This window comes from Myotis yumanensis, unplaced genomic scaffold (genome assembly GCF_028538775.1).
Source record: "Myotis yumanensis isolate MYYU_CA2020_CCGP unplaced genomic scaffold, mMyoYum1.0.hap1 SCAF_3, whole genome shotgun sequence".
Classification (NCBI taxonomy): Eukaryota; Metazoa; Chordata; class Mammalia; order Chiroptera; family Vespertilionidae; genus Myotis; species Myotis yumanensis.
In genome coordinates, this window is record NW_027223754.1 from 110,949,192 (window position 1) to 110,975,174 (window position 25,983).

A 25,983-nucleotide genomic window follows, 5' to 3' on the forward strand; every position below is an offset into this window, starting at 1 on the left:
TTAACATGAAAAACTTCCACACTTACTTTTCCCTAGCTTATGTACTCAGTGCTATTTCCCTAAAAACATGGTTATAAGCCAACAAATATTAAAGATGTTATTAACATAGGCATTTTCTTAAAAACTTTACATCAATTCTTGCCCTGGCCGGTGTGGCTCAGTTGGTTGAGTGTTGACCCATGCACAAAATGGTCACCGGTTTGATTCCTGTCAGGGCACATGCCAGGGCTAAGGGCTTGATCCCCAGTAGGTTGCATACAAGAGGCAGCCAGTAAATGTTTCTCAGATGGATGTTTCTCTCTTTTCCTCTCTCTCTAACATCAATAAAAACGTAATTTAAAACACACACATACAACTATATCAACTCTAAAGTTATATATTAACCTAAATGTGTAAGATATCTCATTTCCTTCACAGTCATAAATGTCTCCACAGAGCATGTTTCTGTGCACAATACTGTAGGTTACGGCAAAGTATTCAACACTTAGTAAAATAAATAAAAATAGCTACACAACACAAAGTTACACAAAAGGTTACCTTAAAATAGAAATTTCTAAAATACTCCCCAAAAGTTTAGATACTCTACAACTCAAAAACTACCAAATTTCCAAAGTAAAAAGGTTAAAGACATGAAATTTGATTTTTGAAATATTATACCATGCAATTAACTGAACAAGTTTCATATTGTATCAAAACCTGGTTACAGGTATTTTTCATTAAGTCTATTAAAAGATAATACAGCCCAACTGGTGTGCCGCACTGGTTAAGCATCGACCCATGAACCAAGAGGTAGGTCACTGGTTCGATTCCAGGTCAGGGCACGTGCCCAAGTTGCAGCTTGATCCCCACTAAGGGGTGTGTAGGAGGCAGCCTATTGGTGTTTCTCTCTTTTCAATGTTTCCATCTTTCTATCCCTCTCCCTTCCTCTCTAAAAAAAATATAAAAACATATTTAATAAACAAACAAAAGATACTGCCTATTTTAGCCTTCAAATAAACAAAATGAAAAAATTCTCCCTAGGCATATATTTTTAAATATACTTGTATCTTTTAATTTCATAAATGTAAGAGATTTCATCATTAAAATGTTGATTCCAAACTTCAGTTTGTTACTGACATGTAGATACCACAAATAGCATATACCGTTGCCCAAAGAATTACAAATAAGTTATAGAAGCCTTTGCTTCCAATCCCTACCTCCCATGTTTATTGCTCCACGGGGACCCATATCACCCATTCTCATTTCCTGTTCTCTCTGTAAGTAAACATAGTTATCACAGTCAACCTATCGATCTTAGTGATTTTCCCATCTAAAATAAAAAAGAAAAGAATAAATTGGGACAACACTTTCCATTAAAGAATGTTAATTTTCCAACACCTCTTACTTAATAAGAGCACTGAAAAGAAACTTCAGTCTCCCAGGCTTAACATACTACAATGTTTAAAGCACCCAGTTTATAATGCTAGATTACAAATAAGTCAGATTACATGAAATTTACCAGAGAATATTTTTAATGTTTTTATTCCATAGATCAAAGATACATGCCTAGATTTTTTTTTAAATCTTGTAATAATAACCCCCAGGGCCAATTATTTTTTCCTCCCAGATCACTAAAGTCTTCAAACAGAAATGACTGTTACCACTTTTATATTCAAACACATTCATACATACAATACAAACACCTGTGAGACACTAAGCTAAAAACAGTTATAGATTATTTTCACTTCTGAAATACTGTAATTCATCCTTGCCTTTTTATTCAAGTATTCAAGCATTATTTTACCCATGACCAATATAATACAGGGTTACCATAAAAGTCTCCACAAAACACAGCAATTATTGAATACTCAATGTAACACTCCCTTCCTTCATTAGAACAGTGTTTTTATTTGGAAACCTAAATAAAAGTGGTATTACACAGTTGGCAAGTTATGAAACAAAATGCTCTTGAGGTGAACACAAAAGGTCATATAAATGTATAAAATATGTTAAACATACTACATTTGGCGAAATAACTCAACATATTACAATTGCAATTTGCACTATTATTTGATTATCTTTTCCAATATCAGACAAATGTGTTAAATGTAGTAATCCTAAAAAACATACTCAGACAAAAGTAACAATGTCTGAATCTAAAGAAAGCATAATTTTTTTACTTTTAAAATTAATTTTAGCCCTGTGCGTCAACCTATGAACCAGGAGATCATAGTTCTATTCCCAGTCAGGATATATGCCCAGGTTGTGGGCTCGATCCCCAGTACAGGGCATGCAGGAGGCTGCCGATCAATGTGACTCTCACATCAATGTTTCTATCTTTCCCTCTCTCTTCCACTCTCCCTAAAAATCAATGGAAATACATCCTCGGGTGAGGATTAAAAACAGGGGTTCAATTTGTATTTTTACTTTTATATTTGACTTAACTATGAAGATTAGAAATGCAGTTTAGAGAAGGTAATCATTATAGTCTCACTGTTTGAAGCTTCAATTTTCAAATCCCCCTCATATACCCTAACACTCTAACTTGATGCCTATGATTCACTGGTGGGGTTAAGGTGTAGAGACTACCATTTCTATTATCTTTTTATAACTTCAGCTTTACCTATAGCTATCACTTTCTGAAATAACATGTTTAGCTTTATTATTCACAAAGTACTTTTAAAAAATATTCTTAAATTGTTCTATTATTCCATTTTCTTAGTTAACACAATTTTGTGAAAATCATATTAACACAGTGAAGTGATCTATGGTTTTAATTCAATTATGCAACAGTGGCATTAACATTCCCTTCCTGATGCTCCAATTCTAAAATATATTTCTATAAATAATATAATAAAAACCTTACAATAATCCATGTTAACGTAGCAGTATCACTGGTAAAATACCAATTTATATTGTATAGTATAGCATGTTTCACTAAACACACATACATTCAATTTATTAGTGTTGAGATTTCCTTAAAGAGTATAATTTAGTGTTTTTATATAGCTTCACTCATAACTTTAAAAAAGATAGTATAGCCCTAACTGGTTTGGCTCAGTGGATAGAGCACTGGCCTGCGGACTCAAGGGTCCCAGGTTCGATTCCGGTCAAGGGCATGTACCTGGGTTGCGGGCACATCCCCAGTAGGGAGTGTGCAGGAGGCAGCTGATCGATGTGATGTTTCTAACTCTCTATCCCTCTCCCTTAAAAAAAAGATAAATAAAATAAAATACATAAAATAAAATAAAAATAAATAAATAAAAAGGCAGTATAATTAGATGACAGATCATTTTTTAAACTATTTTAGAATGAGCAGTTTTCAGGTTCCTAGTAATGTCGTAAGGTTACTGTTTCTTTCTATAAATCCACTGCTATATACTTGTAGTAAAATGAAAGAGGCAGAGATGTAATCAAAGGAATTTAAGACAGTAAATCTCATTATAACTTAATATATCAATAAGGAGAATCACTTGAATAAGTTCACTATAACTGTGTACCCACTCAAGAAGCAATACATATAGAAGAAATTCACTTCTATAAATTATTCTTATATATTTCAAATTAGAACTGGCTCACAGTATGTGTGACGTTTTTATAATATAAATTTTAATAATGCTTCATTACTTTAGCATAAATTAAGAGCTGTGGTTTAACAGGAGACAACCTAAATGTAAAGAAAACCTCAAAAGACTACTACAGTGCGATAAAGCTATGAAAATTGTTTTTAATTAATTCAATTAAACCTCATAGCAACCCTGTAAGTAGGTTTATTGTTATCCTATTTTAGAGATCTTTATAACTAAGGCACACAACTTTTAAATAACTTATCAAGGTCATACATACATATAGTAAGTGGTTGAGCTGACCTATAAAATTTTGCCAAAACAGAGTTCATGAAATTTTTCACTTTCATAAGACACCTTCATTTTTAAAGAATTCCAACAAAAACTAACAAAAGACACAATTTTCTTAGTTTATTCTTACAATGTTTATAAGAAGGTATGCTGTCTATTAAGAGTTATGCATAGGTATCCCTGAAAGCTTGTCACTGAAGAAAGCTTAAATTAACATATTACCAACAAATCAAGCAAAGTATGACTGATTTTCAAAAGTATATATCAAAGCAACATTTCCTTCAAATAGCAATTCTTGAAGTACTCAGAGTCCTCACACCATTTCATGAAGTGCACAGATTCAAAACTGTTTCATGACTTATTAACACTAGAACATAGTTAAAATGTTATGATCTATTCGGGCTTTTCACTCTATCGACATTTGTGGATAGTGCAAAAGCAATTGTGGGCAAAAATCCAGTTTTTCTGGGCAAAAATAGAAGCATTTGTATTCAATTTTTACTAGAAATCATTGTATTCTTCACATGCATACAATAACAGCTTAAAATTTTCAATTATGATACCTGGATGAAGCAATAAAAATTGTTTATTAAATCACTATCCTTGGATACATATCTTTTTAATATTCTATCCAACAACACAGGATATATACATTAAAGCATGTCTGCTGCATTATGAAGTATGGTGATTGTTTCAAGAAAAACAATTACTGTGATTGGGTTAGAAGCTAAATGAAACCCTTTTGGCTTGTAACAAGAATTTTTCTTGAGACAGCATTAGGAAGGCAAATTTTTGCAGACATTTTATGATGACATCAGTTTTGGTATTAAGATGTGGTTTTTAATTTTGTATAATAAAATACATTAAAATCTGAAATATTTGTGTAACTTGATAAACCAGTATTTTTCGAATGTTGGGTACATGACATTACGAAACGTGCCTGGGTAAGAGAGCCATTCAAAGTTCAAAGTAGACCAATATGATTGTAATGGAAATTAATGCCTATCAAGTTTTACTATAGTATCAAACAAGCATATCCACAATTACCAGGAAAAGTTAAAACACATCTCCAGTGTGAAGTCAGATATTTTTCGTGTACTTTAACCAAGAGCATTTTGCAATCGATGGAATGCAGAAGAAAATATGGGAAGCCAGCCATTTTCCATAAAGGCAAACATTAAATAAATTACAACACAGTAAAACAATACCGCTCTTCCAACTACATTACAGTTGAGCATTAAAGAAGTTTGAAAAAAAAAAAAAAAAATATATATATATATATATATATATAAATAAAATAAGGCCATTCTTCCCACTAAAACCCTTCCCTCCCCTCCCCTACCCCCCACACAAATTTCTCCTTCTAAATTTCTAATATGGTAAACACTGATATAACCTAAACAACAGCTCTTTGGGGTCCTAATTTTTAATAGTCTATAAATAGGATTTCAAAACCAAAAACTTTGAAAACCATAAAATAGCAGAAAATTTGCACTGATGTAAATTAATTAAAGCAATATACCCTAAAGTGCAGCATCTGATGTTATTTTGTGTAATGTAAGGATTTTTTTCCTTTAATACTAAAGATATCAATCTGTGGTTTTAAACATATTATATTTATTTTTCTAGGTAACCTAATTTAAAGGTTTTACATGGTACAAAAATAAAGCTAAAATTATGTATAACCCTTGACGGTGTGCACAGTGGTTGGAGCTTCGGCAGTTCGATTCCAGGTCAAGGGCACGTGCCTGTGTTGTGGGTTTGCAACCTGTCCCCTGGTTGGGGCAAGTGCATGTACAGGTGGCAACCAGTCGAATCCTAGTCAGGGCATATACCCAGGTTGGGGACTCTCTCACATCGACATTTCTCTCTCTCTCTCTCTCTCTCTCTCTCCCTCCCTCCCTCCCTCCCTCCCTCCCTCCTTCCCTCTACTTTCCTCCCTCCCTCCATTCCTCTCTCTAAAAATCCAATAATAAGGAAAAGGAACTGTAAAACAAGAGTGAATATTTTTTTAAAAGTTCATCTAACACAGTGATCAACCTAAATTCTTATTTGGATTCAATAAGCCACAATCATTTCTCTACTTTAATTTATAAAGACATCTCTATATGTCCCTAAAAAGATTCTATGGATTGTCTAGGGATCACCATGAGCCATTTAGATTCCATGTCTTTTTTTTTTTTAATATATTTTTATTGATTTCAGAGAGAAAGGGAGAGAGATAGAAACATCACTGATGAGAGAGAATCATGGATCGGCTACCTCCTGCACGTCCCCCAGTAGGGATCGAGACCACGACCCAGGCATGTGCCTCTGACCGGAATCAAACCCAGGACCCTTCGATCCCCAGGCCAACGCTCTATCCACTGAGCCAAACCGGCCAGGGCTAGATTCCCTTTCTTAATAAGGAAAATGCTAAAAATCCTGTTATAAAAATACTGATATAGAGCATTTAAATCTATTAAAAGAAATATGGCCGAAACCGGTTTGGCTCAGTGGATAGAGCGTCGGCCTGCGGACTGGGGGGTCCCAGGTTCGATTCCGGTCAAGGGCATGTACCTGGGTTGTGGGCACATCCCCAGTGGGAGATGTGCAGGAGGTGGCTGATTGATGTTTCTCTCTCATCGATGTTTTTGACTCTATCTCTCTCCCTTCCTCTCTGTAAAAAGTCAATAAAATATATTTTAAAAAAAAAAAGAAATATGATTACAGAGAAATGTATTAGTTCTGGCAGTTAACAAGACTCAACTTTTCATCATCAAATATTCCAAAACTTTTTCCTAAAAAGAAATTACACTTACCACTTGAAAATTTATATTTTATTTCATTAGAGCAGTAAAGAAATAATAAGACGATTAGATAGCCAAATTGTCATGGGAGAAATTAGACGACGTTACTACCCAGAAGTATTAGGTAATAAACAATATATTCTGAAGAATGGACAGCAATCAAGTACGTGACATATTAAAATAGGTATGAAGAAAAAAATCTGAAAAGTAGGCCCCTTTGCCAATAAATTATTCACTCATTTAAAAGGTGTTAAGATATTAATTGGGTTGCGGGAAACGAGTTAAGTCGGCTCGCGTGAATTGCGCGTACTCGGCGGGAGCCGTCTTAACTCGGTTCATATAGATTTGCGGTGGAGTGCGGGAAACGTGTAAATTCGGGCCGATTGTAACTGCGTATTACCAAATATTTGTTTCAAAGATACCTACCTGCGTATGCGAACCGTTTCATACCCATTTCAATCGAACCCATACTTCAAAAGACATAGGAATTTTAAACTAACTCTGATTTTGCACGGGAAACCTAAATAATTGCCCGCGCCAGCTTATATTGTGGCGGGAAATTCACCCGACACCAGAGTGTTAAAAGGTGTGCATCAACAAAGTATCTTTTCCTTTAAAAAGTAAGTAAATTTTAAACTAAAAAGGTAAAGACATGTTCTCATTGATACAACTCAAATAATATTATGCAAACTTTCCAACATAACCAAAAGAGAACGTTTGGCAAACTTGCTAGACAGAAAAGGGGAAAATACTTTCTGTGACATAAGATGATCTTATAATATATACAATCCATGGTGGTTTTTTCCTCTCAAATTAAATACATGCATGACAAAATATCTGCACCCATCAATACTGGGGAAATGTTTTTCAGTTCTGTCATTGTTAAAATGAAACTTTACATCATATATCATCATGGAATTGCAAATTAAAGAGACACCAAAATACAACCATTAGAATGGCCAAAACCTGGCAACATAAAACGTTGGCAATGACGTGGAGCAATTGGATCTCTCATTTATTGCTAGTAGAAATTCAAAATGGTATATCCACTTTAGAAGACAGTTTAACAGTTTCTTAGAAAAGTAAACATACTAGTACTCTTACCACAGAATTCAACAATCACGCTCCTTGGTATTTACTCAAAGGAGTTGAAAATTTATATCTACGCAAAAACCTGCACAGATTTTTTAAAAAATATATTTTATTGATTTTTTACAGAGAGAAAGGGAGAGAGATAGAGAATTAGAAACATCGATGAGAGAGAAACATCGATCAGCTGCCTCCTGCACATCTCCTAATGGGGATGTGCCCGCAACCCAGGTACATGCCCTTGACCGGAATCGAACCTGGGACCCTTCAGTCCGCAGGCCAACGCTCTATCCACTGAGCCAAACCGGTTTCGGCCCTGCACAGATGTTTATAGCAGCCTTATTTATAATGGTCAAAACTTGGATGCAACTAAAATGGCCTGCAGTAGGTGAATGGATAAACATATTGTGGTGCATCCAGACAAAGGAATATTATTTAGCACTAAAAATAAATGAGGTATCAAGTCATGAAAACACACAGAGGAACTTTAATGAATAATACTAAGAAGCCAATATCAAAAGGCTACTATGATTCCAACTATATGACATTCTGGAAAAGGCAAAACTATGGAGAAACTGGTTGCCGGAGGTTAGGGAGATGGGGGAAGGAGGACAGATGAACAGGTGGAACATCAAAAACTTTAGGACAGTGAAACTACTTACTCTGTGTGATACTATAATGGTGTATCCATAACATCATACATTTGTCCAAACCCAGAGATTGTGCAACACCAACCATGAACCCTAATGTAAACGATAAACTTTGGGTGATGAGGATGTGTCAATTAAAACAAATGTACCACTTCTGTACTGTGGAAATTTGATAATGGAATCTGTATGTGGGAAAAGGAATCACATGAAAATGTTCTATACCTTTTGCTCAATTTTGTTTTGAACTTAAAACTACTTTTAAAAAGTCTATCTAAAAAAAAACTTTAAAAATGTTTTTGCACAATTATCCTACTTTATATTACAAGTATTAGTCACAAAATAATATTTGTTAAATTTCATACCAGAAACAGAGGGAACAACAAATATAAGGAGGGGGACTTACTCTTAGCTCACTGTATTCATTAATCAAAAGATACATACCTCCTCTTAAACTAGATTTACTCAACAATGTATTTTTTGTCTGGTTCAAGTAACTTAGTAAACAGTCTAGAGGCCCGGTGCACGAAATTCATGCACAGAGGGCGGGGGGGGGGGGGGGCAGGGTCCTCTCAGCCTGGACTGCAACCTCTCCAATATGGGCCCCCTCAGGGGATGTCCGACTGCCGGACATCCCTCTCACAATCTGGGACCACTGGCTCCTAACCGCTCGCCTGCCTGCCTGCCTGATTGCCCCTAACTGCTTCTGGCTGCCAGCCTGATAGCACCCTAACCCCTCCCGCGCCAGCCTGATGGACACCTAACTGCACCCCTGCTGGCCCAATCACCCACAACTGCCCTCCCCTGCCAGCCCAATTGCCCACAATTGCTCTCCTCTACCTGCCCAATCGCCCCCAACTGCCCTCCCCTGCAGTCCTGATCACCTACAACTGCCCTCCCCTGCAGTCCTGATCACCTACAACTGCCCTCCCCTGCCGCGACCCACCTCCTCCTCCAGGACCCACCTACTCCGCGCAAGGCAGTGGAGACACCAGGACTGGCCTCCTCCATGCCATGTGGAGCTGTGGGACCCCCAGGCCTCACTGCGTGGAGCGGCTGCCGGGCCCCGCCTCCACTGTGGGCGCCGCCATCTTGTAGCAGCCATCTTTGTGGTGGCCATCTTGTGACATCACACACGAGGGCGTGAGGACTACCTAGGCTTTTATTAGTATAGATTATTCTGATGTCACTGTCAAGTTCAACTGACTATGTAGCAAAATTAAATGCCACTTTTTATAATACTAAACATGAATTATAACTAAACATGAATTAAATATAATAACATATAATCCAGAATGCATCAAAACAATTAAATTTATATTCAGCTGAGAATTTTATTTTTAATCTATATAACTCAGGAATATTTTTAAGATTATAATTTTCAATTGTCATGGCAAACTCTTTGAAGGGGTGCTTTTAAAAACTGAAATTTTAGAATTTAATTACTCTTCAAATTTATTTTATCTCAAATTCTTAAAGAAATCAGCAATAACGATCTCACAGCTACTATAAAAACACAATTACTCTTAATATAGTATCATAAAGTTCACGAGACTAGTTTACATTTTTTAACCATAACCCCTTACCCAGTACACTTCCTTATCAAATTCAAAACTGCTACCATGATTAACCAGATTAAAGTATGAAAGATTAAGCCAAAGAACAAATATAAACTGCACGAGAAGCTATTCCAACTTGGTCCCACAAACAGAAGAAAGCAGAAGAAGCACACAAAGCCTATGTGTTCCAATGTGTGAAAAATGAAATACACACTTAACAGATAATATCTTTTTCTGCTTGTAATATTAGAAAGTAAGCAAATTATCTTAGTCTACTGAAGCTTTGAAATTCTGTCAAAATATATATTTTTCCTAAGTAGATAACTCAAAGCAACAGATTCAATATACAGACAGTCCTCGGGTTACATCGGACTCGATGTACATCGTTTCATGGTTATGTCACCATCTCCCATTTATAAAAAAAAAAAAGTTCCGTCATTTCGACGTATGTACATATGTGCTTTATGTTTTTTATTATTTATTTACCACAAGTAAAGGTCAGGAATTGTTATCTTTCCTTTTAAATTTTTTTTTACTGTTTCACTTCATTACTGATGTGTATGTGCTCCATGTGAGTGACGTAGGTGCTTATGTAAGTGGGTTCCGATTTACGGCGAAAATCGCTTTATGTCGCGCCATAGGAACGGATCTCCGACGTAACCCAAGGACCTACTGCAGTGATGGCAAACCTATGACACGCGTGTCAGAGGTGACATGCGAACTCATTTTTCTTGGTTGATTTTTCTTTGTTAAATGGCATTTAAATATATAAAATAAATATCAAAAATATAAATCTTTGTTTTACTATGGTTGCAAATACCAAAAAATTTCTATATGTGACACGGCACCAGAGTTAAGTTAGGGTTTTTCAAAATGCTGACACGCCGAGCTGAAAAGGTTCGCCATCACTGACCTACTGTATAGTAATTTTTAATTATTTAAGCAGTAGTTAAGTTACTTTAGAGATACTTACATCCAGAAGAAGAATTTAAAACATAGTATACAATATATGCAGGATATCATAAGACAAAGAGGCAAACTTACCCATGTACTTTTAATTAGTTGAAATCTTAAGCAGAAACAAATACATTTCATCAGCAGAGCATGCTTACAAACCCAAATTCCTACTCCCTGCATCACTAGTAATTTAGTTAATAACTACACATGGACACTGACATTCATATTTTCTTGTTAGATCCAGTATAAATTTCTGCCATTTCAAGTGATACTACCAGAGCTTACTGCTTCTATATGAAGTACAGAAGATACTAGATACTGATTGGCCTACAAAATTTTTGTTTATATAATCACCTTGTGAAAATTATATAGAAAATGTAAAGAGGCGCTAAATATTATATCAAGAAGTCACAAGACAGAAGTAACAGGTTAAATTAAATGTTTTGTTATTAATTCAAACTATTTAATAATTAAAATTCTTATTCATATTACATATACTAGATATTATAAAAATGTGTTTGCTTCAGTTGAAAACTACTATTTGACAATCTTGACTCTCCTCTTCTCTGACCCTCAAAAAAAGGTAATGTCACTAAAAGATCTTATCATTTTGAACCAAGTAAGATTAGAACTTACCATTTCAAATGAAAAGATATGGGCTATACCTACAACACAGTGGAATAATAAACCAATCATGTCATTTACAAACAAAAAATAAACCCCAAATAATTTTGACAACAGTGGTGAGAATGCTCAACACACCAGACATTTCCTAATAGAGAACCTGTAAATTCTCCAAACTTCTGAACTATATCTCTCTCTACAGAGGTATCCGCACCTAAAATACTCTGAAATCCCCTCTGTATCCTCTACTGTTCTAAATGGAAACCTCCAAGTCTTCCTGTAAGTCTAATGCTCTGAAGGGATAATCAATTGGAAACAGCATATTGAAATATTAGGTGTGCTGAAAACCAAGTACACAAAAATTGTGGTCATTTAACTGTTTAAAATTCACTCTTCATTATGTTATTCCATTATGAAGTCTAGAAAAATAGTAGTGGCTCAATGCCACCTAGTTTTCAAAAATACTGATGTTAACATCTGTAAGTGAGTATGGTAGCCCATAAAGAACACTGAAAACCATGTGATTGAGCTGCACTGGCATTTGAAACATCACACACTGATATCAAGACACCAATCCCAGCTGGTGGCTCAGTTGGTTGGAGTATCATCCCATACAACAATGAAGTTACAGGTTCAATTCCTAATCATAGCACGTACCGGAGGCAACCAATCGATGTTTCTTTTTCATATTGATGTTTCTCTTTCTCTCTCTCCCTTCCTATCTCTCTAAAACCAATAAACATATCCTTGGGTAAGGATTTTTTTTAAAAATCAGACATCAAACAACTACTTAATTCTCCCAGCTCACATCTATGTGACGACAATATGAAAAAGTCTCCTGACCTGAAAAAATTTAGAGTTCAATTAGTGGACAGCCAAGTCAGAAAATAGTTAGAAAGCAAGGTGACAGGTAATAGAAACCATATTAAAAATGATAAAGGACCACAGCTGGGTTGAGTAGTCAGAGGAGGTTATGTATGCACCGAGTATATACTTTTCCTCCAGGAGTAAAAAAGATATGTGAAATTTTTTCCTGATCATAAGCCTCTCTGAAACTCTAGTGGAAAGTAAGACAGAAAAGAGTATCTGAATCATCTAATATGACATAGAAATAATTTAATTCAATAAAGTATCCTCTGATAGTGTATATATACAGGGTGTAAAGGACTCAGCAATCGTTTTCATCTGGACTTATTTAGAAAACCTTTAAAAAGATATTAAAAACACACACCAGTATAACCATAACAGTACCCATATTCACTCCTCCCAGTTTGAAATTTTTAGTTGCTCCTACATATGATGGAATATTATTAAAATTATTAAATAATCCTTTTAAGAAGTAATCAAAGATTTCAAGTTTACTTAAATTAACATACATCTTCAACCCAAATACCCCAAATTGTAAAAATCCTAGAGATCACTTCCAAGAGTATATGTAACCATTATAAACATCTATCTTTGTTTTTGTGACTATAAAAGTTTAAGTCAAGTTCCAATAATGTAGCATCCCAAATATGCAGTTCTTAGTTCACTGTAGGAAATGAATTCAATTTTTTAATGAATAACTTTTTAAAAACTGATCATAAGTAGAGTATTATATTTTAGACCACTGCAATATAACTATTACTATCCAATTTGCTTTTCACCATCATGTCCAAACCATCGAAAATAGGCTGCCATTATACCAAAGCAGGTCACATTTAAATGTAACACCAAACCCTACAGCAAACAGTTCTTCAGTGATTTCCATAGAATAATGGAGAGTCTATAAAAATTCTTGTGAAACATTCAATTACTCGAAAGCTTAAGATGTTTAGACTTCCAAAAAACCAATATTCTACTGCAATACAATCAAATCTCTTGAGGGGCTAAACATTAAAAAAAGAGAAGTGATAGCCATGTGGAAACCACAAAATGGCAACTTCTTCCCCCGCCCTCAAAAATTCACAAACCTTTTCAGAAAATGTATTTGCACCTACTCATTTGTACCTACTCAATAGGGATCAGCTCTCTCTGCTTGCACTTAGTAATACAATTTTATTATTGGCTGACGTGTCTGTTTTGAGTTTTGTACATGACACATCAGGGGAATTTCAGTTATAATTAAATCAAGGGTTAATACGAGACAGAATACCCACTCAAGAAACAGAAAAAAGAGACTGACATAAAGTAGTGGCTGACTAAACAACAGGCTAAATATGGCAATATTGATCAAGAGGAAATAACATCTGATCAAGAACAATGCACCCTGGGCAGGTTGCTCAGTCGGTTAGAGCGTTGTCCCATGCAGGGATTGAGTCCCAGTCAGGGCACATACCTAGATTGCAGGTTAGATCCCGGGTCCGGGCTAGCACAGGAGGCAACCAATTGATGTTTATCTTTTCACATCAATGTTTCTTTCTATGCAATAAAAACATCCTCAGGTGAGGATTAAAAAAAACACACCACAAACAAAAACAATGTTTTATGCCTCTACTAACTGAAAAAAAACAAAAAGAAGATAAAAACACCATCAGCTGTAGTGCAGCAATGCTTTATCAGTTCTTCCCATAAATTTACTCTTATATAACCATGACTATCAATGAACCTTCTGGCACTAATTTGGATTCTTCAGGAACTTTGGGTCTAAGATATGAGGTGCTCTGCTCAATAAGCCTTCTAAATACACTGGAAAAGAACATATAAATTAATAAATTTCCATTTCAATTCACAAACTTTTCTGGATAAGGTCCAGATAGTAAATATTTCAGACTTTGCAGGTCAGAGTCTTGATATAGTTTCATACGGTTGTGTCTCAACTAGACAATTCTCTGCCACATTGAGGCAAAGCAGCCATAAACAAAATATAAACAAGGCTGTGTTCCAATAAAACTGTTCCATAAAAAGACAGTGTTCAAATTTGGCCTGAAACCAAAACACAAATAAATTTATAGGTTGGAGACCTAAGAACCCGTATTTTTAAAAAGTTCCCTGTGTATGTATTATTTGAAAAACACTGCCATGGAAGAGACATTATACCTTTAGCCTCTTGGTCACATCTCCTCAATGCTTTGGATCTCACTATTTAATAATCCCTGGAGCTATAATGGAATAGCCACTGACAAAGGAACATGATTGGGTCAAATTATTGCCATAGCATATAATATACATTCATTTCCAGGTTTATTGTGCACATTTGTTCATATATTATGCACATATTCCCACTTATTCAAATAGGAATAAAAACTCTTCAATATCAATTCACATATATATTTTGAAACAAATATGAAGACCTATTCAATAAAAACCAAACATAAATATCTCATCAGAGGACACTTTTAACACATTAGCACCCGATTTTCCTAAACAAAGTATTTTAAAACTACTATAGCTAGAATGACATTTAGAAATTTTTATAAGATTACCATTTTCCCAAGAAAACAAAGTTTACTCTAGAAACTGCATTCTTTAAAAATATAATGAAAATGTCCCCTTTACTCCAAACTAGATTAAATCCACAAATAAAGGCTGGGATAATGCAGTATATCAATGTTTACACTAATTTAATCAACAATAAGTGAAGCAAACTAACACAAACACGATCACAAGACAATCTCATAAATTCTTATTGTTAATAGAATAACCTCTTGTGATGTGTCCAAAAGCTATAAAACTGTGCTAAGTAGAAAACTGGAACCTCATAAATAGTATCTAAAATATGGTTCAAATACATTCTACCCTACAATAAAGATAAAAAGTAAATGTAATGAAGGCATAGCATAAAAACATATGCATTGTTATGGTAGTCAAAATACATTATGCTACAGGAATGAAAAATAACATCTTTAATTTATAATTATTAGAGCTTTTATCATAGAGCTTGACTATCTTTAAGGAGAAGTAAGATATGAAATAAAAATGACAACATCTAAGTGAGAAGTACTGACATAGCCTTGAAACTTTGAAAAATATATTCACATGTACACTATAAAATCATGATAAAGTTAAAGGCTAACAAAAAAAAAGCATGACCAAAAATGATAGATGTTTTCCCTCATCTTTTGTTCCATTTTTAAAAAGTATTATTAAAAAGACACAAAATATGAAAGTATTTATTTTATACTTCAAAGCCCATACTATTAGTTGTTCCGGAATACTAAGAGAAAAATTAGAAAGAAATCAGAGGTGGCATCTTAAAACAAGTAAATCTACTTTACTCTTTACTCTTATTATGTGGGCAAGCTGAACACTTACCATTTCATTCCTTTAAACTGAACAGTGAAAAAGAGAAAGCACATAAGAAGGCCTAATTTTCAAGGCTTTTAAGAACAAAAACAAACATTAAAATTATTTAACAATTTTTCCAAAGACAGTTTTCAAAGTAAATGTAAAATAACTGAAACAATTGCCTCAATGTTTTCTCCATTGACATAAATAGTCAAGACCTATAGAGCTTTTGCTAATATTTCTTTAGTGCTTGATTAGTGTACATTAACAAGTATCAGGAAGCTAGGAATTAAACAAAATTGACAACGATTGTGTCTGCTCATAATTTCTAATCTCAGAGATCTAAAAATAGAACAAAGATTATCTTCACCCAAAGATTTAATTCATTGTTACACACTATTTTAAATATGGTTCCTCTTCAAAAAAATTAACAACTTAGTAAACTTTGAGGCCTAACATGAGTACTAATTAAAAAAAAACAACAACACAACACTCCTGCCCAGGGAGTTAAGGGGTTAAAGAGTAAAAGTATTTTGGGATTTGTGGTCACACATACTCTCTAATATTCCTTTTTCCCACCATTCATTAATCCCTTAAAAATGTAAACACACACACACACACACACAAAAAAAAATGTAAACACTATTCTTAACTCTGCAGTAGGGTGGATCAGTAAATAATCTATTTATCAAATGCCAACATTTGAAAAATAGATTATTTACACGAGGTGGATTTATATTTAACTTATTTATTCACAAAATCCATTAAATATTTATAAACTTTTGCCCACCACTAAAATGCATTTTAGGCCCTGGCCAGCTAGCTCAGTTGGTTAAAGCATCATCCAGATATACCTAGGTTGTGGGTTCGATCCCTGGCCAAAGAACATATAAGAAACAACCAATGAATGCAACAAATTAATATAACAAAGTGATATCTCTCCTTTCCCCTCTCTCTCTAAAACCAATTTTTTTTAAAATATAATAAAAAAAAATAAAATGCATAGTAAACATAAAAATGTTTTTAAATTAAAAATAAGGCTACGTAGTAATTCAGGGTTAAATTGTAGCAACATTTCCAAGTAGTTTTTTAATAGGAAAATAAAATTAAAATGATCTGTCCATTAAACATACTTATAGTAAATGACAATAAGCATATTAAAACACTGGTGTTTTATAAACTGTGAAAAGAGTTCAAATAGTCAGCAATGAAGTTTGTGATGGTAAACTTAATCAAGTTTAACAGCAGGATACTAGTATGGTTTAATCATTTCCTTTTACAAACCTAAATGATTTATGTATATCACATTATCACAAACTAGAGACCCAGTCCATGAAAATTCATCCACTGGAGGTGGGGGAATCCCTCAGCCCGGCCTGCCCCCTCTCACAGTCCTGGAACCCTCAGGGGCGGGAGGTGACCTGGCGATCAGGGGAAGGTGACACCCCCAACACACCTCTGCTGCTGCCATTGCTGGCAGCGCAAGCCATGGCCGGCCTGGTTACCTGAGCCTCGGGCGGCCTTGGGCTGCTGGGGGCCTGAGGGTCCTGGGGGACTCTGGAGGCAGGCGTACGGGACTGGGCGTCGCCATCTTATGGCTTCGGGCGCTGCCATCTTTGAGGGCAGGGCAGTTAATTAGCATATTCCTTCTTTACTGGCTGTGGATGCCACCATCTTTGCTATAGCTGAGGGTCAATTAGCATATTCCCTCTTTATTAGATAGGATAGCTACATGTTTTCTCCAAGGATGTAAAATTTATGCCAGAAAAATATTAAGAATGTTAATTCCAACAAGCACTTTAGTAAAAGAAATGTTCAGATACATAAAAAGAATAGGAAGAATTTCCTAATCCTCAGTGGAATGAAATAAAATTTTCCTAATACACTGACTCTATTTGAAAAGAAAAACACTAGCAACTACTTTTCAAAATATGGGCCTGAAAATTTAAATTCTACATTCTTTTATAACATCAGAAAATATCCTCACATTGATAAATCCAACAGGTTTATAGTCAAATATAACAATCAAAGAAATCTAAAACAATTTAAAATATGCACTCAGAGAAAAATAGAATTGCAAAGTGTTAGAAATTACTCAAAAACTATTTACAATGCTTAAAAAAACTTACTCTTCTAATTTGGTGATGAATTTAAAAATAAATCTTTGATACATCTTAGAGATTTTTTTTTATCCTTGGATGGATATTATTTTAATGATTTGAGAGAGGGGAAGGGAGAGGAAGAGAGAAACATCGATCGGTTGCTTCCCATACATTCCATAACTAGGGATCGAACTTCCCAATCCAATTATGTGCCCTGAGCAGGAATCGAACCAGCAAACATTTGGTGAACAGGATGATGCTCAAACAACCGAGTTACTCCAGCTGAGCTTATATGACTTATAAATAAAAACTTTTTAAATTGAATTTAAATGACGCATAATTTTCAAATAATATTTACTTGATGGGAGTGAAGATAAACATTTCTTAATGTTATACAAGTCAGAACTTATTTTACAGTGTGAACATTCTTTCAAATAAGAAAGTTGAAAAATGTTCTAGGGATAGACCTGGCAGGTATGGCTCAGTTGAGCATCAGATCACTGGTTCGATTCCCAGTCAGGGCACACACACAGGTAGCTGCTGGTTTGATCCCCAGGAGGGATGAATATGGGAGGCAAGCAATCAATGATTCTTTCTCAAATCAATGATTCTCTCTCTCTCACTCAAGCCAATAAAATAAAATAAAAACATTAAAAAAATAAAAAATAAAAATGTTCTGGGGTCAGAAAAACAGGAACAAAGAAGGTCAGAAAAAAGGGCAACGATGACTTAAATACTTTTAGCTTCAAAAACTTATTAAAGAACCATGGCTTTTAAACAGCTAGAGAAAAAAAAAATAGTACATATTTTTCAGAATGAATTAAGCTGGCATTCAAATAATGTAAACAATGAGATTCTGTTACTTATCATTAAGAACTTGTGAATTGTAACACAGTTGAGGTATCCTTGTTTGCCCTAGCATTTTGCCTCCCCAAAATAACCACCCTAGTCAGATCATCTCTTTGGAATTAACTCCACTTTATGAGAAATTCAGAAAAAAAGAAACTTGTTAAACACACTGCAATAAAACATTCACCAAATTCACGATGGGAGATAATGTAGACAATAACACTCGGAAAAAAAAGCCTCGGCCAAATGGCTCTGTTGGATGGAGCGTAGTCCCATACACCCAAAAGGTCGCAGACTTCATTTCAAACAGGGCACATACCTAGAACTCGAGTACAATCCCCCGTAGGGGGTACATAAGAGAGGCGACTAATGTTTCTCTCTCTCTCTCAAATCAATAAATATATCCTCCAGTGAGGACTAAAAAAAATAAAAAGGAAAAACATAAAAATAAGAGAAAAACATATGAACTAAAATGATGTGATTTATTAGACAATTTAAAAAACCAATTGTCTAAAAAAAAAAAAACCAAAACCTTAAAGGGCTGGGCAAATTTAGGCATTTATTAGTTAATATTGAAGAACTGACAATTTTTTGCCTTGCCAGTGTGGTTCAGCGATTGAGCATAGACCAGGGGTGGGCAAATTTTTTGACTCGAGGGCCACAATGGGTTCTGAAACTGGACCGGAGGGCCGGAACAAAAGCATGGATGGAGTGTTTGTGTGAACTAATATAAATTCAAAGTAAACATCATTACATGAAAGGGTACGGTCTTTTTTTTTTTTTTTTAGTTTTATTCATTTCAAGCAGTCTGTAGTTTGGCCACGGCTGGCATAGACCCATAAAACAAGAGGTCACAGGCTTGATTCCTGGTCAGGGCACATGCCAAGTTTGAGGGCTCGATCCCCAGTAGGGGGCGTGCATGAGACAACCGTATCAATGATGTTTCTCTTTCATCAATGTTTCTCTTTCTATCCCTCTCTCTTCCTCTCTCTCTCTAAATTCAATAAAAACATATTTTAAAAAAAAGAATCAACAATTATTAAGACATAAGGGTATTTTCAAACAGAGTGCTGCCCTGGCCAGGTGTGGCTCAGTGGTCATCTACGAGGTTCGATGCCCGGCCAGGGCACATACTGGAGACAACCAATTTATTTTTCTCTCTTTCTAAAAATCAATGAAAATATATCTTCAAGTCCTTATCATTTTGAAATACATATTAAAATACGGATGAGCAAAATCATTTGAAGTTGGGAATTTTATACAAAATAATGGGGGAAAGTTGGTATACTTGAAGATGAAGAAAAAGATCAGCCAGCTGTTGGTAACTATTATGTTTGGGTGATGAACACATGAGAATCTACTTTTACAATATCTAAAATCTTCCAAAGTAAAGAATTTTTATTATCATTAAATAATGAAAATCAGTCAAGTGGAGATGGATTTATAAAGACTTCTAATTTAGTAACATGTATTTTTAAAAAATAAGGTAAAACTGAAGAAAAATTAACATATATCATAAAGCATGAATACCTTCAGAAACTAATTTTAATTTCCTACCTGAAAGAGGTTTAAAAAAATCATTTAACACACAAAAGCATGACAAATTTAGAAAGATTAGAAAATATATTAATATATAAAGCAATACCTAAAGAATTCTCAACATACATAATCCACCTGACAACAAAAAATAATTTTAATTAACTAGTATTTTACTTACATTTTCCATATAATTTGGCTTAAAGCCCTCTTGCTGTCGCCTCAGTTCCTCCTGTTCTCTGTGTCGAATCATTTCTTCCTCACGACGACGATGCTCTTCTTCATGTCTAAAAGATATTTAAATAAAAACTTCAGCATGATTGCTTTGTAAGCCATAATCAGGTATTTTATTTCAGGTTTAAAAAAATCATTTATGCAAAATACACTGTCAAATTTGTCAACAATGAATGGTTTAGCAGATTTACCTTCCCTCTATTTTGCTCTAAATCTTTAATAAATCAAATAAACCAAAGATATAAAGTAACTTAATTAGAATAATTCCAAAAGGTAACATATAACCAGTAACGTTAAATGCTTACAGTAAAAAAAAAAATCAGAGTCCAAATACTCAGATATGCACTATATTGCTGTTTAAAAAGAAAAGCCTGGGATCAATTACTGCCATAGCAAAGTTCCCACAGACACTGAGAATCTATCCCTATGTAAGCCAGTGCAAAGAACTGTACTGCCTAGACAAAATTTCTATTACATATAGAAGGAGGTCTTAAACTCTCCCATCCCCATTTCAACAAACCACTGAGAAATTCCAGTGTATCAAGGGACAGCCCACACCAGTTTTTGTAAATTAAGATTCATAGAACAAGAATTTACTTACTGTCTATGGCTACCTCAGGATAAGTAGCAAGACAGACCATATGACCTGCAAGGCCTAAAACTGTTTTCCGAAAAACGTTTGTCAGCCTCTGTCCTATAAGTATATTGAAGCATTAAGGGGAAAGTAAAAATAAAACCATATATATGTGCATGATTACTATTAAATTAGTAATCCTATCCTATATAATAAAAGGCAAATACGCAAATAGACCAAAAGGCAGAACGAGCGAACAACTGGTCACTATGATGTGCACTGACCACCGGGGGGGGCACACACGGAACATGGCAGGCGTTGGCAGCAGAGCATGGAACATGGCAGGCATTGGCCACGGCGGGATGGTGGAGCAGGTGAACAAGGCAGGATGCCAGTTGCTGTTATCAGGGCGAGCCTCTAGTGGTTACTGAAAATTCTTTGCTCCCGCACACCACACTCCCACCAGCAACAGTCCCGCTGGCACCTACTGCCAGCGCCAGAGCCACCACTCGCACCCGCTGCCAATGCCCAGTGCTGGTCCCAAATGACAGAGGGCTTCTCCACCTCCCCCTGCTCCTCAGGGGCAATCGAGGAAGCAGCTGCCACTGGCACTCACTGACGCTGCCGGCCCCACTTGCACCCACTGCTGGCGCAGGCCCGAATTGCTCCACACCATCAGCAGGTGCAACCAGGGCCAGTGCCGACAGCTCGCGGGAGTGACAATGGCAGGAGCAGGGCTGCCGGTAGACAGGGGCTGCTGCAGGAGGGGTTGGGTGGGGGTGCGGAGGATGGGCCAAGACCCGCCCCTGCGACCACAGCAGCCTCACAGCCCAGTTCTTTCAAAGTGCACTAATTTGTGCCCCTAACATGTATGTATGTGTGTGTGTGTGTGTGTGTGTGTGTCTATATATATATGTAGACACACACACACACACACACAAAATAAAAGCCTAAGCGACCTTTATGGCATAACGACCAGAACAACTGGTCGCTATGATGCGCACTGGCGACCAGGGGGCAGACGCTCAATGCAGAAGCTGCCCCCTGGTGGTCAGTGTGCTCCCACAGGGGGAGCGCTGCTCAGCCAGAAGCTGGGTTCACGGCTGGTGAGTGCAGCAGCGGTGGTGGGAGCCTCTCCTGCCTCCACGGCAGCACTAAGGAGCAGCGAGCCAAGCAGTAAGGAGCAGCAAGCAGTAAGGAACAAGGGGTCCCAGACTGCAAGAGGGCGCAGGCCAAGCTGAGGGACGACACACCCCCCCCCCCCCCCCAGTGCAGGAATTTCGTGCACCCGGCCTCTAGAGTGTGTGTGTGTGTATGCCTAAGCAACCAAACAACCGGTCGCTATGACATGCACTGACTACCAGAGGGAAGATGCTCAATGCAGGAGCTGCCCCCTGGTGGTCAGTGTGCTCCCACAACAGGATTACCGCTCAGCTGACCACAGGGTGCCAGATGCCGGGCTCATGGCTCGTGAGCGCAGCTGCGGTGGCACGACCCTCTCCCGTCTCCGCAGCAATGAGCTACGAAGTGGCAGTGGAGGCAGGTAGAGTGTGGCTGGGATGAGCAGGATCAGTGTGGAGCCCAGCCCAGGCTCCTCCCCAGCCACGTGCCACTTCATGCCAGGCCGAGGGACCCCACTGATGCATGAATCTGTGTGCCGGGCCTCTAGTTAGTTATAATATGACTAGAGGCCCAGTGCACAAAATTTATGCACTGGGTGGGGGGGTCCCCTTAGCCCTCCTGGGCCCTCTCGCAGACCGGGAGCCCTTGGGGGATATCTAACGGCTTAGGCCCACTCCCACTGGACATTCTTAGCACTTTCGCCACTCCACTGCGCTGCCCCTGTGGGAGCACACTGACCACCACAGGGCAGCTCCTGCGTTAAGTGTCTGCCCCCTGGTGGTCAGTGCAAGTCATAGCAACCGGTCGTTCTGCCATTTGGTTGATTAGCCCATTAGCCTTTTATTATATAGGATTAAGATAAAATCCTACAAAGTAATAGTAAAGTAATAGACTCATATTACATTGACATTTACATCAAACTCAAATACAGATACCCTCCACCTAAAAACAAAAAATTTAATACATATATATTTTTAATTTCAGAGAGAAAGAAAGAAGGAGAAAGAAATAGAAACATCAATGATGAGAGAGAATCACTGATCGATTGCCTCCTACATAGGCTGCAACCCAGGTATCTGCCCTGACTGGGAATCGAAATGTGACCTCCTGGTTCCTAGATTGACACTAAACCACTGAGCGACACTGGCCAAGCTAAAAAAGTAATTTAAATAGTAAAGACTAGTCTAGCTGATATGGGTCAGTAGGTTGAGGGTCATCCCATGCACCACCAGACTGCCAGTCAGAACACCTGCCTGGGTTGCGGGCTTGATCCCTGGTGGGAGTTGTGCAGGAAGTAGCCCATCAATTTTTATATCTCTCTCCCTCCCTCTCCCTTCCTCTCTCTATAAAAAATAATTTAAAAACACATTTTTAAAAAAAATAGTAAAGACTATATTAACACTGATGTCCCCTAAGTAGGTCTCATTTTCCAGGTTACTCTTTTATTTATTAAATGTTTTTATTGATTTTAGACAGATGGAGAGAAATAGAAACATCAACTACCTGCATCCTGCAAACTCCCTACTGGAGATAGAGCCCCCAACTTGGGCATGCATCCTGACCGGGAATTAACATAGCAACCTCTCAGTGCACTAGACAACACTCAACCAAGTGAGCCACACCAACCAAGGCTCGAGGTTACTCTTGTAAGCACCTTTCTACACTGACTGTAATATTCAAAATGCAAGAAATTTAGTTGTAGTTTGTTCTACAAGTCAAAGAGCTAAAAGAAATGGTGAAATCTTCTACAATCGGCAGAAAAAAATGGCTGTTAGGACTTCATGTCAGACCACATGCAAGTAAAAAGACAATGTTCATAAGGGATTTCAAGCAAAATCTGAATTATTTTGATAATGTTCCCTATATAAAACTCTACTGAAGTAAATTAAATATTCAAGTAAATTGGCTAATCCATTTCTTGGACATTAACACACTCATAAATTTTACTGTTAAGCCCTAACCGGTTTGGCTCAGTGGATAGAGCATCAGCCTGCGGACTCAAGGGTCCCAGGTTCGATTCCGGTCAAGGGCATGTACCTTGGTTGTGGGCACATCCCCATTAGGGAGTGTGCAGAAGGCAACTGATTGATATTTCTCTCTCTTCGATGTTTCTAACTCTCTATCCCTCTCCCTTCCTCTCTGTAAAAAAATCAATAAAATGTATTTTTAAAAAAATTTACTGTTAAGAAAATACTTTCAAATACCACATGATCTTGCTTATATGTGGAATCTAAAGAACAAAATAAATGAACAAAATTGAAACAGGTTCATAAATACAAAGAACAACAGACAAAGGGGAAGTGGGGTGGAGGGCTGGGTAAAAAAAATTGAAGGAATTTAAGAACTACAAATTGGTAGTTACAAAATAGTGACGGAGATGTGAAATACAGATAGAAAATATAGTAAATAATATTGTAAGAACTATGTATAGTGCCAGGTGGGTACTAAAAATATTGAGATCACTATGTAAAGTATGAGTGTCTAACCATTATACTGTACAACAGAAATATAAAACATTGTTGAATGTAAACTATAATTGAAAAATAAAATTTAAAAGAAGAAAATAGCTTTGTATTCGTATACTGCTGACAATGTACATAAGTACAGATAAAATTTCCCCTATTCAAAAATTCTTAAGGCCACGTGTTTTAAACTGAGTTTTTCCGATTTTGAAAAGGATTAATATAATATTATTATATCCCCAGTGGAATCTGAGACAAGACCTAATAATCAACCACATCATTATTTCTGCAGTAAAATGAAAATTCACATTCTGTCGACATAGAAAAGGTTGGACAGGCCCTAGCCGGCTTGTCTCAGTGGATAGAGCATTGGCCTGCTCTATTCAAAGGGTCCCAGCTCTATTCAGGTCAAGGGCACGTAAGTGGGACCTGGTTGGGGCTGGTACAGGAGGCAACCAATCAATGTTTTTCTCTCACATCAATATTTCTCTGTCTTTCCCTCTCTCTTACTCTCTCTCTCTCAAAAAAAAAATAAAATCAATGGAAAAATATCCTTGGGTGAGGATTTAAAAAAAGAAAAGCTTGGACATTCGTAAAATCTTAAGTGCAGGTCAAGTTTTTTCCATACAATAGACTCAGATCCTATCACATGATGTCAGATGAAAAGGCTTTGGGTTTTCAGTTTTTTGGTCTTTGGAATTGTAACAATGACCTTATTGAGGGTCAGTTTGTATTACATACATAAGATAATTTTAAATGTGCAAGTCCATTCCCAGTAAACTAAACAGAAATAACTGCACAAGTGTGCAAGGGTGTCTATATGCATACACACACACACACACACACACACACACACACACACAGTGGCAAAGGTTGCAAACACAATCTATATATATAAAAGGCTAATATGCTAAGTGTCCTTCCCTCTGTCTGGGTGATGACGTCACACAGCAACGAACGGCTTCCTCTCCTTAGCAACAACTAGCCTCCTTGCAGTTTCTGCAGCCCAGGAATACGATTTGCTTTATAGCCAGGTGGAAAACACTTCATACTGTAACCAAAAGTCTGTGAAGCATTTTCCTGTGCCTCATCTCATTTGATCCTCACAGAAGACCTGGAGTAGGTAGATGAGGGATTTTCTTTTCATTAGCAGGAAAACGGAGATTTAGAAAGCTCAGAAACTTGACCCAACTGAAAAGAAGAAATGGTGGCCTTTGAAAATGACTTCAGAATATAGTCAAACACTGCTGCAATTAAATATTTCACCCTTTGTTCTCCCTGCATGATCTATAATAATAATCTGCTTCGTGTTGATATTTACTGCTGTGTTGCTGACAATTACCTGAAAGAGAAATTGAGGGGCTTCACTTGGCTGGAAAATGTTTAGCTAAATCAGA

At 36.6% G+C, this 25,983-nt stretch overlaps 1 protein-coding gene across 1 annotated transcript in view; it reads right to left on the reverse strand.

The window, feature by feature from the left end:
• Positions 1 to 25,983, reverse strand: part of PSPC1 (paraspeckle component 1) — an 82,403-nt gene that overhangs the window by 6,103 nt on the left and 50,317 nt on the right. Inside the window, exons 6-7 of the mRNA XM_070409360.1 lie at positions 20,376 to 20,481; positions 1,197 to 1,254 (exon numbers count right to left, since the gene is read on the reverse strand). Of these exons, the coding sequence (XP_070265461.1) occupies positions 1,197 to 1,254; positions 20,376 to 20,481 (164 nt within the window). The remainder of the gene's footprint in view (positions 1 to 1,196; positions 1,255 to 20,375; positions 20,482 to 25,983) is intronic.